The 19,784-nt window shown below is 44.7% G+C and overlaps 1 protein-coding gene across 2 annotated transcripts in view; it reads left to right on the top strand.

Moving 5' to 3' along the window:
- Nucleotides 1-19,784, top strand: part of PAIP1 (poly(A) binding protein interacting protein 1) — a 33,817-nt gene that overhangs the window by 10,012 nt on the left and 4,021 nt on the right. The window contains exons 3-8 of one of the 2 annotated variants that reach the window (XM_056542120.1): nt 124-321; nt 7,804-7,916; nt 9,700-9,811; nt 16,400-16,525; nt 18,757-18,863; nt 18,977-19,094. In XM_056542120.1, the coding sequence (XP_056398095.1) occupies nt 124-321; nt 7,804-7,916; nt 9,700-9,811; nt 16,400-16,525; nt 18,757-18,863; nt 18,977-19,094 (774 nt within the window). Of the gene's footprint in view, nt 1-123; nt 322-7,803; nt 7,917-9,699; nt 9,812-16,399; nt 16,526-18,756; nt 18,873-18,976; nt 19,095-19,784 lie in introns of both variants that reach the window. The other variant, XM_056542111.1, reaches the window with a different exon arrangement.

The following is a 19,784-nucleotide window of genomic DNA, read 5'->3' on the forward strand; positions in this document are numbered from 1 at the left end:
TCTCTCTCTCTCTCTCTCATCAATGCTGTGCGCTGTATAAGATCTTTTTGTATCTTTTCAGTAGTTTGTGTGTGTGACGAATCTGTTTATCATTTCTAACCTATCATTATATGATTGTCATAGTCCTTTGAGGAGGATAATGCGGGATATCCAGCGGTTCCGGACATAACACTGGCGAGCTACGTCCAGGACATTTTGAACCATTTGACCGAAAAGCCGGGAAGCTTTGAGGCGGAAATCGGCCAGTTTACAGATGTCCTGAATGGCTGGGTCACTACTGAGGAGTATTTACAGGAACTTGTGGAGCTCATCTATGAGCAGGTATGTTGTTCTTTGTGTTTAATTGGATTACCTTATCCCCTATATATATATATATATATATATATAACACTGACATTCTTGAATATAACATCCGTAGGGGTCAAGGTAATTGCACCCTAACTCCCCACATTCTTAGAATGTCTGGGCCTAAAAAGACATTGATGTCCTGCAATAGTCCTGAAGATAATTTAAGTGTTCAGTTCTTTATTTGAATTGTTTAGTGTCTTTGTACAGGAAACCCTTCAACTGCAGGTCAGTGTTTCCAAATATAAAATTATAAACTTGGAAAGAAGGAATCCTCAGTCCAGTGTTTCCCAACCAGAGTGCCTCCGGCTGTTGCAAAACTATAACTCCAAGCATGCCCGGACAGCCAACGGCTGTCCGAGCATGCTGGGAGTTGTAGTTTTTCAACAGCTGGAGGCACCCTGATTGGGAAACACTGCCTCAGTCAATCATATCAGCAGTTCTGTGTTAGTGAAGAATTCAGAAGAGAAGGGTTTAGGGATAGTCTGACAGGCTTAAAGGGGTATTTCAGGCAAAACCTTTTTTTATATATATCAACTGGCTCCGGAAAGTTAAACAAATTTGTAAATTACTTACTTCTATTAAAAAATCTTAATCCTTCCAATAGTTATTAGCTTCTGAAGTTTTGTGTCTAACTGCTCAATGATGATTTCACGTCCCGGGAGCTGTGCATGATGGGAGAATTTCCCCATAGGAACTGCACAGCTCCCGGGACGTGAGTCATCAGAGAGCAGTTAGACAGAAAACAACAACTCAACTTCAGAAGCTAATAACTATTGGAAGTATTAAGATTTTTTAATAGAAGTAATTTACAAATCTGTTTAACTTTCCGGAGCCAGTTGATATATAAAAAAAAAATTTGGGCCTGGAATACCCCTTTAAAATGAGTCACCAGCAGGAAGAGGGAGGTTGTAGTAGATACAGTTCTATTGGGACCACATGTAAAATACAGTGTCCAGTTCTGAAGATCTCGCGTACAAGAATATATTGATAAAATACAACTGGCCTGAAGACCTGCTACAAAAATGGTGGAAGGTCATAAACATAAGACTTGTCAAAAAAAAAGATTTTGGGAATCTTTTGTATCTTTTTAGTCTTTTCCAATATGTCCTGGGGCAGTGTTTCCCAACCAGGGTACCTCCAGCTGTTGCAAAACTGTCCGGGCATGCTTGGGTTTTGTAGTTTTGCAACAGCTGGAGGCACTCTGGATGGGGAACACTGTCCTAGGGACATGTCAATAGTTCTGATTGGTCTGGGTGTTCAGACGCCAACCAATCGGTATCCTGCTCCTGTCCTCTGGTGCTATCCTTGGGGCTGGGCATTGGGGGAGCATGGGAGATAATGAATTATATTTGTATAGCATACAAAAAAACACCCTTTTGTCGGATAACCCCTTTTAAATCATGTTCAGGAGGAAAGTCTATTTAGGGAACGTTTACACGTACAGTATCCTACGCAGATTTGATGCAGAGGAGTTTCTGCTGCAGATTTCAGTGTAAACTAAATGACTGAGCAGGTTCTAATCTGCACTTACAAATCCTGCACATCAAATCTGCCTAGGATACTGTACGTGTGAATAGACCCTTAATAAGAAACTGACACAAGATTGAAAGTTGAAAATATTAAAGCAAGGTAAGAAAGTATTATTTTTACTGAAAGGGTAGATGATTTGTTACAGGGAGCGGGTTACTTTAATTCACCTTCATAGTAGTCTCTATGAAGACTGCCTGATGGGAAGAAGGATTAAGGCACACAATGGAAACCTTTACGTATATCAGGGGTCTCAAACTGGTGTCCCTCCAGATGTTGCAAAACTTCAACTCCCAGCATGCCTGGACAAACTTTTTATATATATATATATATATATATATATATATATATATATATATATATATATATATATATATATATATCAACTGGCTCCAGAAAGTTAAGCAGATTTGTAAATTACTTCTATTAAAAAATCTTAATCCTTTCAGTACTTATGAGCTTCTGAAGTTGAGTTGTTCTTTTAAGTGCTCTCTGATGACATGTGTCTCGGGAACCGCCCAGTTTAGCAAATCCCCATAGCAAACCTCTTCTAAACTGGGCGGTACCCGAGACATGTGTCATCAGAGAGCACTTAGACAGAAAAGAACAACTCAACTTTAGAAGCTCATAAGTACTGAAAGGATTAAAAAAAATGTCAATAGAAGTAATTTACTAATCTGTTTAACTTTCTGGAGCCAGTTGATGTATAAAAAAAAGTTTTTTCCTGGATAACCCCTTTAACCCCTTAAGGACCGAGCCCTTTTTCACCTTAAGGACCGGAGCGTTTTTTGCAATTCTGACCACTGTCACTTTAAACATTAATAACTCTGGAATGCTTTTAGTTATCATTCTGATTCCGAGATTGTTTTTTCGTGACATATTCTACTTTAACTTAGTGGTAAAATTTTATGGTAACTTGCATCCTTTCTTGGTGAAAAATCACCAAATTTGATGAAAAAAATGAAAATTTAGCATTTTTCTAACTTTGAAGCTCTCTGCTTGTAAGGAAAATGGATATTCAAAATATATTTTTTTTGGGTTCACATATACAATATGTCTACTTTATGTTTGCATCATAAAATTTATGAGTTTTTACTTTTGGAAGACACCAGAGGGCTTCAAAGTTCAGCAGCAATTTTGACATTTTTCACAAAATTTTCAAACTCGCTATTTTTCATGGACCAGTTCACGTTTGAAGTGGATTTGAAGGGCCTTCATATTAGAAATGCCCCATAAAAGACCCCATTATAAAAACTACACCCCCCAAAGTATTCAAAATGACATTCAGTAAGTGTATTAACCCTTTAGGTGTTTCACAGGAATAGCAGCAAAGTGAAGGAGAAAATTCAAAATCTTCATTTTTTACACTCGCATTTTCTTGTAGACCCAATTTTTGAATTTTTGAAAGGGGTAAAAAGGAGAAAATTTTTACTTGTATTTGAAACCCAATTTCTCTCGAGTAAGCACATACCTCATATGTCTATGTTAATTGTTCAGCGGGCGCAGTAGAGGGCTCAGAAGGGAAGGAGCGTCAAATGGTTTTTGGGGGGCATGTCACCTTTAGGAAGCCCCTATGGTGCCAGAACAGCAAAAAAACACACATGGCATACCATTTTGGAAACTAGACTCCTCAGGGAACGTAACAAGGGGTAAAGTGAACCTTAATACCCCACAGGTGTTTCACGACTTTAGCATATGTAAAAAAAATATATATTTTTTTTACCTAAAATGCTTGGTTTCCCAAAAATTTTACATTTTTAAAAAGTGTAATAGCAGAAAATACCCCCCAAAATTTGAAACCCAATTTCTCCCGATTCAGAAAACACCCCATATGGGGGTGAAAATTGCTCTGCTGGCGCACTACAGGTCTCAGAAGAGAAGGAGTCACATTTGGCTTTTTGAAAGCAAATTTTGCTCTGGGGGCATGTCGCATTTAGGAAGCCCCTATGGTACCAGAACAGCAAAAAAAAAACACATGGCATACCATTTTGGAAACTAGACCCCTCGGGGAACGTAACAAGGGGTAATGTGAACCTTAATACCCTACAGGTGTTTCACGACTTTTGCATATGTAAAAAAATTTTTTTATTTTTTACCTAATATGCTTGGTTTCCCAAAATGTTAACATTTTTAAAAAGGGTAATAGCAGGAAATACCCCCCAAAATTTGAAGCCCAATTTCTCCCGATTCAGAAAACACCCCATATGGGGGTGAAAAGTGCTCTGCTGGCGCACTACAGGTCTCAGAAGAGAAGGAGTCACATTTGGCTTTTTGAAAGCAAATTTTGCTCTGGGGGCATGCCGCATTTAGGAAGCCCAAATGGTGCCAGAACAGCAAAAAAAAAAACACATGGCATACCATTTTGGAAACTAGACCCCTCGGGGAACGTAACAAGGGGTAATGTGAACCTTAATACCCTACAGGTGTTTCACGACTTTTGCATATGTGAACATTTTTTATTTTTTTTTACCTAAAATGCTTGGTTTCCCAAAATTTTTACATTTTTAAAAAGGGTAATAGCAGAAAACACCCCCCAAAATTTGAAGCCCAATTTCTCCCGATTCAGAAAACACCCCATATGGGGGTGAGAAGTGCTCTGCTGGAGCACTACAGGTCTCAGAAGAGAAGGAGTCACGTTTGGCTTTTTGAAAGCAAATTTTGCTCTGGGGGCATGCCGCATTTAGGAAGCCCCTATGGTGCCAGGACAGCAAAAAAAAAACACATGGCATACCATTTTGGAAACTAGACCCCTCGGGGAACATAACAAGGGGTTAAGTGAACCTTTATACCCCACAGGTGTTTTATGACTTTTGTATATGTAAAAAAAAAATTTTTTTTTTTACCTAAAATGCTTGTTTTCCCAAAAATTTTACATTTTTAAAAAGGGTAATAGCAAAAAATACCCCACAAAATTTGAAGCCCAATTTCTCCCGAGTACGGCGATACCCCATATGTGGCCCTAAACTGTTGCCTTGAAATACGACAGGGCTCCAAAGTGAGAGTGCCATGCGCATTTGAGGCCTAAATTAGGGATTGCATAGGGGTGGACATAGGGGTATTCTACGCCAGTGATTCCCAAACAGGGGGCCTCCAGCTGTTGTAAAACTCCCAGCATGCCTGGACAGTCAGTGGCTATCTGGCAATACTGGGAGTAGTTGTTTTGCAACAGCTGGAGGCTCCGTTCTGGAAACAGTGGCGTACCAGACGTTTTTCCTTTTTATTGGGGAGGGGAGGGGGGCTGTGTAGGGGTATGTGTATATGTAGTGTTTTTTACTTTTTATTTTATTTTGTGGTAGTGTAGTGTAGTGTTTTTAGGGTACAGTCACACGGGCGGGGGTTCACAGTAGTTTCTCGCTGGCAGTTTGAGCTGCGGCAGAAAATTTGACGCAGCTCAAACTTGCAGCCGGATACTTACTGTAATCCTCCGCCCATGTGAGTGTACCCTGTACGTTCACATTGGGGGGGGGGGGGGAGAAACATCCAGCTGTTGCAAAACTACAACTCCCAGCATGGACGGTCTATCAGTGCATGCTGGGAGTTGTAGTTTTGCAACCGCTGGAGGCTCCGTTTTGGAAACAGTGACGTACCAGACGTTTTTCATTTTTATTGGGGAGGGGAGGGGGGCTGTGTAGGGGTATGTGTATATGTAGTGTTTTTTACTTTATTTTGTGTTAGTGTAGTGTAGTGTTTTTAGGGTACAGTCGCATGGGCGGGGGGTTCACAGTAGTTTCTCGCTGGCAGTTTGAGCTGCGACAGAAAATTTGCCGCAGCTCAAACTTGCAGCCGGATACTTACTGTAATCCTCCGCCCATGTGAGTGTACCCTGTACATTCACATTGGGGGGGGGAACATCCAGCTGTTGCAAAACTACAACTCCCAGCATGTACGGTCTATCAGTGCATGCTGGGAGTTGTAGTTTTGCAACAGCTGGAGACACACAGGTTGTGAAACACCGAGTTTGGTAACAAACTCAGTGTTTTGCAACCAGTGTGCCTTCAGCTGTTGCAAAAGCTACAACCCCCAGCATGTACGGACAGCGGAAGGGCATGCTGGGTCTTGTAGTTATGCAACAGCCGGAGGCATACTACATTGGCTGGGGATGCTGGGGATTGTAGTTATGCAACAGCTGGAGACACACTGGTTTACTACTTAACTCAGTGTGCCTTCAGCAGTTGCAAAACTACAACTCTCAGCAGTCACCGACAGCCAACGGGCATGCTGGGAGTTGTAGTTATGCAACCACCAGATGCACCACTACAACTCCCAGCATGCACTTTAGCTGATTGTGCAAGCTGGGAGTTGTAGTTACACAACAGCTGAAGGTACACTTTTTCATAGAAAGAATGTGCCTTCAGCTGTTGCAAAACTACAAGTCCCAGCATGCCCATAAGGGCATGCTGGGAGTTGTGGTGGTCTGCCTCCTGCTGATGCATAACTACAGCTCCCAGCATGCCCTTGTTGCATGCTGGGAGCTGTTGCTAAGCAACAGCAGGAGGCTGTCACTCACCTCCAACGATCCAGCAGCACAGGTCAGTCCCTCGTCGTCTCCGCCGCCGCCGCTGCTCCTGGGGCCCCGATCCCAACAGGGGCGCCGGGGATCGGGGTCCCCAGCACCGGGGGTCGTCTTCCCGCACCCGCTCACGTCCTCCGGAAGAGGGGCGGAGCGGGTTGCGGGAGTGACACCCGCAGCAGGCGCCCTGATTGGCCGGCCGGTAATCCGGCCGACGAATCAGGGCGATCGTGAGGTGGCACCAGTGCCACCTCACCCCTGCTGCCTCTGGCTGTTCGGGGCCGTCTCTGACGGCCCCGATCAGCCAGTAATTCCGGGTCATCGGGTCACTGGAGACCCGATTGACCCGGAATCTGCCGCAGATCGCTGGACTGAATTGTCCAGCGATCTGCGGCAATCGCCGACATGGGGGGACATAATGACCCCCCTGGGCGATATGCCGGGATGCCTGCTGAACGATTTCAGCAGGCATCCGGCTCCGGCTCCCCTCCGGCTAGCGGTGGGGGCCGGAAATGCTCAGGGCGTATCCATACGCCCTCGGTCCTTAAGGACTCGGAAACGGGGGCGTATGGATACGCCCTATGTCCTTAAGGGGTTAAGGTGCCCCATAAACTATGCTTAACGAGCCTGTATCCATTTTGTTACTTCAGTTTTTGAAGCCAACGTCAGGAAAGGGTGATAAATGAAGCATGTTTAAAGGGGTACTCAGATGGAAAACATTTTTTATTTTTTATTTTTTTTAAATCAACTGGTGCCAGAAAGTTAGACAGATTTATAAATTACTTCTGTTAAAAAAATCTTTACTCTTCCAGTAATTTTTAGCAGCTGTATGTCACAAAGGAAATTCTTTTCGAATTTCTTTTTTGTCTTGTCCACAGTGCTCTCTGCTGACACCTCTGTCCGTGTCAGGAACTGTCCAGAGCAGGAGAAGTTTGCTATGGGGATTTTCTCCTGCTCTGGACAGTTCCTGATACAGGCATCAGGTGTCAGCAGAGAGCACTGTGGACAAGACAAAAAAAATATTCAAAAAAGAAAAGCATTTCCTCTGTAGCATACAGCTGCTAAAAAGTACTGGAAGAGTAAAGATTTTTTTAATATAAGTAATTTACAAATCTGGCACCAGTTCATTTAAAAAAAAAAAAAAAATGGTTTCCACCGGAGTACCCCTTTAAAGTAAAGACTGAGACTCAAATTCAAATCCTTTCCCTGTTCCCTAGTTTATGGTTAACATTGGGTATTGGACTTGGAACACGGTCCACAGGGCGGCTCCCTTTTGGGGACCCCCTCTCTGCTGATTGACAAGTTTCTATTTTTGTCCAATATCATTGTAGATAACCAAGTAAACTATATTGAGATGAATTAATGTTTGGATGCGTTACTAGAAAATAATTTTTCAGTATTTATTTTTATTTTTTTAGGCAACTTCAGTTCCCAATTTCTCGTATACGGGTGCACGGTTGTGCAATCACTTATCAAGTAATCTTCAGATGAACCCACAGAACTGGAACTTTAGACACGTTCTCCTTAAGAGGTAAATAAATCATTAAGCTAGTTTGCTTTCTGGGAATTGTAATCAAGCTTTTGTCTCCTCGTATCCTAGGGCAGCATCTCATGATATCACGGATGTTCAAATATTAGCATCCGTATTACGATTATAGTGATAGTCACACATGGCAGATTTGTTGAAAACATTTCTGCAACGGTTTCGTTTAAATGGGGTCTCATGTGAAGTATCACAGCAGGTAAAACAATAAATCCACAATAGAAAGAAAAAATGGATTATGCAGGTTAGCACCACAGCTTTTCTCCTGCTTCAGGGCTGCTTCCTTCTCTATAAGATAGAAAGACTGCTGAGAGCATCTACACCAGTGTTTCCCAACCAGGGTGCCTCCAGCTGTTGCAAAACTACAACTCCCAGCATGCCCGGACAGCCGAAGGCTGTCCGGGCATGCTGGGAGTTGTAGTTTTGCAACAGCTGGAGGCACCCTGGTTGGTAAACACTGGTCTACAGTGTAAGCAGAGAACTGAATTAGCATGGGTGTGCATCCCATCCCTTAATCACGTGTCAATATAGTTCATGGCCTCTAGCTACATTGCTACCAATCCACAGAAGAACCATTCCCACTGCCTATCTGTATGAACTCACTCCTATCACTCCCGTCAGGCTGACGATCCAAACAGTAACTCTTGAGCCTTACCCGCCGGTGCTTCTCATGTAAAGTATCACAGCAGGAGTAACAATGAATCCACAATGGAAGGAAAATAATGGAGCAAAACTTGATTTCTTAGTCTTTAAAGGGGTATTCCGGGCAAAAACATTTTATTATTTTATAAGATAGATGTCTGATTGCGGCGGGGGGGCGCTGCAGGGACCCCTCGCAATCTCCCTGCAGCACACACATTTTATGCGGGATCTGCGTCTCCAGTTTCAGAAACCTCCGGGACTGGGGACGTGACATCACGCCATGCCCCCTCCATTCATGTCTATGGGAGGGGGCGTATTAGCCGTCACGCCCCCTCCCATTGACATGAATGGAGGGGTCGTGGCGTGACGTCACGTCCCCAGTCCTGGAGGGACTCCGTAGGTTTCCGAAACTGGAGACGCAGCTCCCGCATAGACAATCTTATCCCCTATCCTTTGGATAGGGGATAAAATGTTTTTGCTCGGAATACCCCTTTAAGCTCCACAAAGGTGTGAAACCTTTGTTTCACTGTTGATTGCAAATGCCCAAATTCATCTGCCTCCCCCCCCCCCCCTTTTTGGAATCCGAAGGGAGGGGATCATGCTCTGTCAGTATGTCACAGTACATGTTGTCATTCATGGTTCCCTCAATGAACTGTAGCCCCCCAGTGCTAGCAGCGCTCATGGAGCCCCTGACAATGACACTCGCACCACCATGCTTGGCTGTAAGCAAGACACACTTGTCTTTTTAATCCTTACCTGATTGCTTCCACACACACTTGACACCATCTGAACCAAATTAATTTGTTGGTTTCATAAGACCACAGGAATACATGGCCTTTGCTTGTCTTCAGCAAACTGTTTGCAAGCTTTCTTGTGCATCATTTTTAGAAGAAGCTTCCTTCTGAAACAACATTGGTGCAGACCTATTACAGCAGCGTATGGTCTGAGCACTGACACGCCATAATGCCCTCTCCCATAGACATGAATGGAGGGGCCGTCACGTCTCGGTGGCAGCTCCCGGCACAGAATCCCTTATCCTTTGGGTACACTTATGTGAGATACCGTAGATGTGTACTTAGCGTTCCTGCTCTTAAGCTGTTTTCTTATCTGCAATCCTCCTGTCTTCCAGATGTCAGACAGAATTTGAAAAGAGACACCAGGCAGCGAAAGGAAATGATGCCACAAGAAAGCGCTTTCATGCCTTTGTATTGTTCTTGGGTGAACTTTATCTCAACCTGGAGGTAAGACTAGAATTCCCAATATAGATTCTGAACAAGAACACAATATAAGCCAGTAAACCCATCAGATGTGCTGGTAAACCATATCCACCTAGTCTTAGAATATCAACAAACTGTTGGAGGAATCTTTTACAGTATTTGGGTAACAGCGGTGTAAATGATAGATGGATTATGTTAGCAAAATAGATTTTATAAGGTTTTTGGATTGGATTATTCAGAATATGCAGACACTCCCTGAATACTGATCCTTGCCACATAAGCCAGTGTTTTCAAACCAGAGTGTCTCCAGCTGTTGCAAAACTACAACTCCCAGCATAGCAGGACAGCCTTTGGCTTACATTAGTGATTGCTCAGGGCAGTGTTTCCCAACCAGGGCACCTCCCGACTGTTACAAAGCTACAACTCCCAGCATATCGTGGACAACCTTTGTCTGTCCCGGCATGCTAGGAGTTGAAGTTTTGCAGTACCTGGGGGCACCCTAGTTAGGGAACACTGACCGATGTAGTAGATCTACTGGGTCATAGCAGATCCACATCAGCTCTATAATTGGATTACAGAGCCTATATGCACCCTCTAACTAGTAGCCACAGTTACAGTAGTAAACAGTAAGGAAATACTTCCCAAAGATCTTACGACCTTTATCGGGGACACTGCATGATTTATAGAAAAAAAAGCCTTAAAGACCTTGATTTAATATATATATATATATATATATATATATATATATATATATATATATATATATATAAATTCAAGGTCTTTAAGGCTTTTTATATAGCAGCAGAGAAGGTTATTCATCGGAGACCCTTCAATACTAGATACAATACAAGGAGGGACCAAGGAGTCACACACCTCATTGATGAGACTCCATGGATAAAATGCATTTATAAGGATCTCATAACTTTCTAAACCGTACTGTATTGAGGTTGAAAAAAAAAAAGACACCTGTCTGTTTGCAAGGAGTTAACGTGAGATTAAATAGGTATTACCATATGGGAAATTTATAGGGAAACTGACCGCTTTTCACCCGCACTGAATCCAATATACTAAGTTATAGTGCGTATTAACAGCATTCAAATGCGGGGTCACTTTATTTCCAGCGTTGGGTGTCTTTATTCTTCTATTTCTATTGTGCAGCTCTGCACAGTGGAAGCAGCGCTCCCCGGCCTCCTCCATATTCTTCGCTCTAGCCCGCCCCTATCATGAATATGCAAATATGAACTGTCACGTCGCTGTTCTATGTTCTCGTACACTCTGCTCAGAGCACAGGCTCTCGCATCCTAGCAATGTGGCTGTGAATATTTTGCATATTCATGATGGGGGCGTTGCAGAGCAGGGAATATGGAGGAGGCATGGGAGCACAGCAACCCGGCTGCGCAATGCAGCTAGAAGATTAAGGAAACCTATCACTGGAAATAATAGAAATGATTCCACATTTGAATGCTGTTTACCCGCACTATAATCCAGTATATTGGATTTAGTGTGGGTAAACAGGTGTCAGTTTCGCTTTAAGGCATATCCGTAGGCTCCTCCTCTGGGGCCTGCATCTATCTTTAGATCGAGGACCCTGTCGCTCTGTCTGGCCTGCTTGTAGTTCCTGGAAATGATTAGTAAGCAGAGACAGTGATGCTATTTGTAATGACTTATGGGAGTTGCATAAACAGGTTAGCACTGCAAGCTACACTTTTTATTTAACTCCAGGAGTTGTAGCTCATGGTGCATTGCTGTTTTATGCAACTCCCTTTAAAGTCGAAAAGGGCAAATTACATTAAACAGTCGGCAGCGGCAAGAATGCCAGAGGGGGCCCAGGGAGCTCTCATTCTTAGATGGCAAAACCCCCTTAGGTTGTTGGATATGTCAGGGGTTGTCATGTTTGTTATTAAGGCCATGTTTACACGTCGGGAATCTCCATGCGGAATCCCGCAGCAGCATATTAAAATCAATGGGATTCTTTTTTAGCCTCTAGTTTTAGTCTCTCTCTGCGTGACTACTCTGCCTTTGGCGGTTGCAGCGTCCTTTTAAGGACCCAGCGGACAAGAGGATTGAAAATCTGGCAAGATTTGCCTTCGAAGCAGCAGGTTCATCTTTACTTCCTACATTCGCTTCTGCTTGGGTGTCAACAGCCCTTTCTGTCTGGGCTTATCAAGTCCGCCAGAACATTTTGTCCGGGGCCCCTTCAGAAGATTTGGCAGATCTTGCATTTCAACTCTCCAATGCTAGAGACTTTGTGCTCTGCTTCTAGGCAGTCGGCCCCTTGTATGGGCTTTTGCCACAGGTAATCTAGTGGCACTTCGTCGCTCCATGTGGTTCAAGGCCTTGGACGCTGATGCCGCTTCCAAGAAAACTCTCACTGTGCTTCCTTTTACTGGGTCTCTACTTTTTGGGAAACACCTGGATGAGATTATCTCAGAGGCGTACTGGAGGTAAGAGCTCCTTATTACCACAGAATAAGTCTCGCCGTACCGACTCCTGAAGGAAGTCGACCTCCTTTCGGTACCAGACAGGCACCCTGACAGGATAGGAAGGCTCCTTCTTTCAGGACCCGTCCTTCCCTGAAATCGGGTAACCATTCTGGCCATTTCACGGCCATGTTGGGCATCTGTAAGCCTCCCTCTGCCTGAAGGGACACCCCCCCCCCCCCCCCCCCACCACCTAAAGATCCTTCTCGGGTGGGAGGGCATTTGTCCCTTTTCCGGGATGTTTGGTCCACCCACGTGCAGGACTCTTGGGTCCGAGATGTTGTTTCCAACGGCTATCGGATCGAGTTTACTTATTTTCCAAGGGATCGCTTTTTCGTTCCAGCCCTATCCCCCCCGTTCCACTTCCTTGGCAGCAGCCTTTCGAGTTGCGCCTCGGACCCTTCTCTCTCAGGGAGTGATCATCCCAGTTCCTTCCAAGGAGCGTTTTTCAGGCTTCAATTCAAACCTGTTTGTGGTTCCCAAGAAAGGGGGTTCTGTTCGTCCGATCCTGAATCTGAAGCTCTTCAACAGTCACCTTCTCTTCCGTCATTTCCATATGGAGTCTCTCCGTTCTGTAGTGGATCAAGGGGAGTTTCTGTCCTCAGTGGATATCCGAGACGCCTACCTCCACATCACCATTTTTCCAGCACTTCAGCGATATCTTTGCTTCGCCTTCCAGACGGCCATTTTTAGTTTGTTGCCCTTCCCTTTAATATGGCCACGGCTCCAAAGGTCTTCACCGAGGTCCTTGTGGCAGTGATCGCCATCTTACAGGCTCGGGGTGTGTTCGTAATTCCCTACCTGGACGACCTCCTGGTCAAGGCTCCAACCAGGGCCCAGAATCAAGAATCTCCGTCTCACTCTTCAGACCTTATCCCGTTTCAGCTGGGTGGTCAATCGGTACAAGTCCGACCTGACTCCCACCCAGTCTCTAATCTGCCTGGGGCTCCAGTTCGAGACGGCGACCACCCGGATTCGGCTTCCGCCTTGCTCTATTATCAGGAGTTCGGATTCTCCAGCATCCTGCTGCAGTTTCTGTTCGGTTCTGCATGGAAGTCTTGGGTTGGATGGTGGCGGACATGGAAGCTGTTCCTTTCGTCCAGTTTCATCATCGCCCTCTTCAAATTTCTCTTCTGTCCTGATAGGACAAGTCACCGCTATCACATGATCATTCTTCCTTCCAGGACTCTCCAGTCCCACTTGTGGTGGGTTCAGTCCCCTCTTCTTCATCAGGGGCGATCCTTTCTGTCCCTCCACTGGCAGGTCATCTTGACGGATGCCAGTCTCAGCAGTTGGGGAGGAGACAACTCCACAGCTGTGGTGTACGCACATGCAGCTCAGTGACGATGGCCGAGGTCGCCAAGATCCTTCTCTGGGCGAAGCTCAGATTTCCCTCCATCTCGGCGATTCACATACCAGGGGTGAAAAATTGGGGGGCGTACTTTCTCAGCCACTCCTCAGCCGACCCTGGCGAGTAGTCTCTTCATCCAGAAGCATTTTGCAGAATTCTGCAACCTCTGGGGCTCCCCGGATGTGGATCTGGCCCTAGCCGTGGTCGCACCTCGCCCTTCCCTCCATTTCCTCTCCTTCCCAGGGTCCTGAGGAAGCTCAAAGCGGAGGGCTTTTCCACCATTCTCATGGCTCCGGACTGGCCCAGGCGGGCGTGGTATGCCGACGTGGTTAGTCTAGTGGACGATGGGCCACTGCGCCTCCCAGTTCGTCCCGACCTGCTCAGTCCCCTTTACCACCTCAATTTACATTTGAAGGTGTGGTGGTTGAGACTGCAGTTCTGAGAGCCATTGGGTTCTCTTCCCAAGTAGTTCGCACTATGATTTACCACCGTACTTGGCGGTCTTATTTTCATTGGTGTGAATCTCACTCCTTTTCTCTAGTTACGGTCTCTCTCCCACGACTTTTCCTTTTTACAGGGGCTGGAACAACGCTTGGCTCTGTTCCCTTAGGGGACAAGTTTTGGCTCTCCCCATCCTCTCTCAGCGTCCCCTGGCGTCCGATCCTCACATCAGGACTTTTCCGCAGGGTGTTGCTCATGCAGCTCTGCCTTACAGATCCCCTACTCCATCTTGGGATCTACATTTTTGGTTCTCGGTGCTCTTCGAACCTCTCCGGGATGTTCCTCTTCGTATCCTTTCCTGGAAGGTGGTCTTCCTAATACCGGTCACTTCCATAAGGAGAGTTTCAGAGCTGGCAGCTCTCTCCTGCCATTCTCCCTACCTGGTCTTACACCAGGACAAGGTTGTTTTTCGTCCGGTCCCGTACTTTTTACCTAAGGTGGTCTCCGCCTTTCACCTAACTGAGGATATTGTGCTTTTGTCCAGCTCCGTCCCATCCCAGGGAACGTTTGCTTCATCGTCTTGATACGGTATGGGCTCTTCAGATTTACCTTTCAGTCACTTCTTCCTTACGCCAGAGTGACTCCTTCTTTGTGCTTACGGAGGGTCATCGTAAGGGGCTTCCTGCGTCAAAGGCGACCTTTTCACAGTTTATCCCTTCTGCCATTTTGGAAGCTTACCCTTGCAAGGAGAAGACTCCTTTCAGGGTCTCAGCTCATTCCACTCGCTCTGTCACGGCCTCCTGGGCTCTCCTCAACAGGGCTTCAGTCTTGCAAATTTGTAAGGTGGCCACCTGGTCGTCCTTACACGTTTACAAGGTTTTACCAGGTACATCCCTTTGCATCTGCTAATGCTGGTCTGACCCGCAAGGTGTTTGCAGGCGGCTGTGGTCCAGCCTTCCACCCAAGTTGCTTAAATTTTTTTACCCACCCTGGGGACTGCTTTGGTGCGTCCCATGGTTTCTCTGTCGGTTTCTCTGTCCCCCCTAATGGAGCCGATTGAGAAAAGTAGATTTTTATGCTTACCGTAAAATCTCTTTCTCGGAGGATCCATTGGGGGACACAGCACCCACCCATTTGTTCTGGTGTTCCTGGTTTGGTTACCTGTCTGAGGGTGGTTTCAGTTAATTTTTATTCTGTGGTTTCCTCGGACACTTAGACTAGGTTCAGACTACGGAATCTCCAGGCAGAAAATTTCCACCCGGAGATTCCGAGTGCGGCCAGCGCCGGCTGAATCAGTCGGCGCTAGGACCGCGCAGACTTCAGTCTCCAATAGACTGCAATGTGTTCCGCACGGATTTCCGCCTGAAGAAAGAGCACCACCTTTCTTCAGGCGGAAATTTCTAAGCGGATTTTCCGCTTCACAAATTCCGAAGTGTGAATTTGTGAACGGAAACCCACTCACTACACTAGACATTTTAGCAAGCAGAATTTCGGACGGAAATTTTACGACTGAATTTCTGTCGGAAATTCCGTATTCTGAATCTAGCCTTACTGTTTTTTTCTTTACCTATCGGTCCTCTCCTACTGCTCTGGGACTAAACGGATTAGCTCAGGTGCCTCTGGGCAGGTAAATCCTGATGGAAGGGGCCGACTTTTCTAGTTGCTTAGTGTCGGTCCCCTAGTGGCAGCAGCACATACCCACAGTTTGTGTCCCTCAATGGAGCCGATTGAGAAAGGGAGAGAGATTTTTTGGGCCTGGTCCTTAAGGGGTTAAACAAAAACCCTGTCCCTCCCAAATTAGGGTAGGTTAGGGTTAAATTACCTGTCCTATGTTTGTTGTTGACATATAAGTAACGTGTGCCAAGTTTCATGTTAATATCTTTAGTGGTTTATCAAAATCTGTCCAGAGGAAAAGTTGCCCATAGTAACCAATCAGATCGCTTCTTTCATGTTTTAACAAGGCCTCTGCATAATGAAAGAACTGATTGCTATGGGCAACTGGGCAACATTTCCTCTGCACAGGTTTTGATACATCACCCCCATTGAGTTTTAGATAGATAGAAGTTTAGTTGGATTGTTTGTCTACCACTTTGACTTGGGTAACAATCAGACCACATTTATTACTCATCAATTCAGAAATCCTGGTGATTTTAAAAGGGGGCACTAATGTTTTCTTGCAACTTTATACTGGGACCATTACTTTTCGCTCATGGTTGATATTTTCCAGAACAACATTTTTTAGGTGGTATTATGTTTTTATTTTGGCCTTGTGGTTGTAATAAGTTTAGGGTATTTCATGTTCTATTTATTTATTTTCTCCTTTTTTTCTTTTTTTTACAGCTAAAAGGTGCAAAGGGCCAGGTGACCCGAGCGGAGATCCTGCAGAGTGGCCTCAAGGAGCTGCTGGATGCTTTATTCTCCAATCCAGTAGATGATAATCTCATCTGTGCTGTAAAACTACTGAAGGTAAGTAGCAGTGCTTCACTGTAAAGGTAAAATGTTTATTTACATCTTTATAAAGGGGGTTCTTGAATTCACCAGGATTTCCTGCTTATGTATTAATCTCTGCAAAATTAGTCACTCAATGTAGTGTTTTAATCTAAAACATCTCTCTAGCCAATCTCAGATGCAGTCACGTGCCTCTTTTTCCCACTGCTCTCTGCTCTCCCCTTGTTTTAAAGGGGATAGTGCAGTCTTTCCCAACCAGGGTGCCTCCAACTGTTGCAAAACTACAACTCCCAGCATGCCCGGACAGCCAAAGGCAAATACTGGGAGTTGTAGTTTTGGTTGGGAAGTTCTGGGATAGTGTTTGGGCAGCAGATAATGCATTCAGTGAGCAGTAGGGGTCTGTGTAGTGTGTGTTTATGTAAAAATATCAAGTGAATACAGTGACCCCCTCGACCTACGATGGCCCCGACATGCGATCATTTCAACATACGATGGCCTCTCAGAGGCCATCGCATGTTGAAGGCAGCATCAATATACAATGCTTTTTTATGTCTGGGCCATCGCATAAACGGCTATCAGACAGCGCAGACTGCTTCAGCTGCCACCGGAGAGCCATTTACGGTGCCCCGTGTGGTCTGCTGACGATCACTTACCTGTCCTCGGGGCTCCGTAGAGTACTCCTCGGGATCCCCTGCATCGCTGTCGCTCTCCTTCGTTGTCATCACGTCGCAGCGCACGCCATCCCCTTATCCAATAGGAGCAGCGTGCGTAGCGACGTGATGGCGGTGACGGAGAGCGACATTCCCAGGCAGCAGAGACCTTCCTGAAAGCGGCGGGGAAACGCGAGTATAACCTCCAATACCAGTGGCCGTTGGCTGTCCGGGCATGCTGGGAGTTGTAGTTTTGCAACATCTGGAGGTCCGCAGGTTGGGAGACCGCTGTCCTATATTTTACAATGCACGAATCCCTAAACATTCGATGTTTCAACATACGAGGGACCACCGCTTGACTATGCTGTAAACCTGGCTATGGAGAGAGTGTGTCCAGTGTATGGAAACAAACACCTGGCAGGATTCCTGGACAATAAACCTGTAAATACTACATCCAGAAAGGATTGACTCCAGCCACAATACAACTTCACTTTTAATTAGTAACCAGATGAAAATCCACTCTTGTTGGTGCACCTGGTTAAAAAAAGGAAAAAGATGCCGCCTTTTGGATCTTCCAGGCACAACATTTTTTGTGCACAAATCTATATCTGTTCACAACAGGCTTATGTTTCATTTTTTAGTCTATTAGACAGTATCAGATGTGCCATATTTATTAGGAGGCTGCACCTTTCTCCGGGCTACCTACGTTACTGATGTAAAATATGCCAAGCTTCGTAAATGCCCTATTAGGGTAGGGGTCACACATGGCGATTTTACGGCGTATTTGCTGCTGCGTAGATTTTCTTCCTATTTTTCTACCCTTTTCATTCTCCCCGACCCAAAAAATATTTGGTTTGTGTTTAAGTAACTTGTAGAGAAAAAAAAATGATTTCTCACACCTAAAAGTGGCATATAAAGTAGACTTAGAATAATAACTTTTTAAGACATTTTTGGCGTTTTTGGTGCTTGCCCAACACCCTCCAAATTTAATACAGACCGTGCAGCAAAATCATGAGTCTATGCGCAAACTAAAAGATTGCTTATACAAAGATAGTCTTGCTTTTTAGTGAATCATAATACTACAATAATAATACAATACTTATAATAAAGATACAATAATGATTATAAAGATACAATAATAATAAAATACAACAATAATAATAGATACAGTAATAATAATTATTATGATTATTATTATTATTATACTAAGGTTCTAGTTAGGGAGGAGACTTGTATGTACCCCCTGTAGTTGTATGTGTTAGAGATGAGCGAACTTACATTAAATTTGATTCGTCACAAACTTCTCGGCTCGGCAGTGGATGACTTTTCCTGCATAAATTATTTCAGCTTTCCAGTGCTCCGGTGGGCTGGAAAAGGTGGATACAGTCTTAGGAGACTCTTTCCTAGGACTGTATCCACCTTTTCCAGCCCACCGGAGCACCTGAAAGCTGAACTAATTTACGCAGGAAAAGTCATCAACTGCCGAGCCGAGAAGTTCGTGATGAATCGAATTTACTGTAAGTTCGCTCATCTCTAGTATGTGTGTTTTAACACTTTTATTCTGCTAAGTTATAGAAGCATACATGTATTATTTTATAGTTAACTGGATCAGTTCTAGAAGACGCATGGAAAGAGAAGGGGATCTCTTACATGGACGAAGTGATCCAGAGAATGAAGAACGTGGTTTTGGATGCAGACCGTAGCAGGTTAAAAATGTATTACTTCATCAGCTTGCCTCAAGCTTAACCTATAAGTGTCCCTGAAAACCCATGTGAAGGTGTAATAATGTTTTTCTAATTACACATGTGTTTTGTTTCAGAGACGTAAGGCAGATGCTGCTGAAGTTAGTAGAACTTCGATCAAGTAATTGGGGGAGGGTTCATTCTACTTGGACTTTCAAGGAAGCAACTCCTGAAAATGACCCAAATTACTTCATGGTGAGTTTGCCGCTGCAAGTCCTGTTCTCTGCATTCTGCCTCCTGCGGCTGGTGAAGAATATTGAAGGAAAAGAACCTTTTCTGGGGGCGCTGTTCTTGATTCCAGAAATATCAACCAGGATGCTGGAGTATGGTTAAAGTGCTGTATAGCACTATGTTTATTGAAAGGACATAAAACCAATGACGCGTTTTGGAGGGACAGTCCTCCTTCCTCAGATTGGCATTCTGAGGAAGGAGGACTGTCCCTCAGAAATGCGTCTGGTTTTATGTACTTTCAATAAACATAGTGCTATACAGCACTTTAACCATACTCCAGCATCCTGGTTGATATTTCTGGAATCAAGAACAGCACCCGCAAAAAAGTTTCTTTTCCTTCATTATTCTTCCTGTCCTACATGGGAGAAGCTTCCTTCTTTCCCATTTCTACCTTGGGCCCAGCAGTTCATTTCCAGAGGATCATTGATACCCCATTTGGGGGATATGCGCATTATCTCGGGTGGCCATCTTGAGGAGTCGACCTTGTCCTGTACCTATTGGGACATCGGTACCCTGGGTAATACACGAGGCGCTGTCCTCCCCTGCTTTTGTTTCTACTACTAGGTCCTATGGCTAGTGACCATTATTAAAATCTGTCATATCTACTCATCTATAGGTGTATGGCATCTGGATTAGTCCTCGGAATGTGCAGAT

Source organism: Hyla sarda, chromosome 1 (assembly GCF_029499605.1).
Source record: "Hyla sarda isolate aHylSar1 chromosome 1, aHylSar1.hap1, whole genome shotgun sequence".
NCBI lineage: Eukaryota > Metazoa > Chordata > Amphibia > Anura > Hylidae > Hyla > Hyla sarda.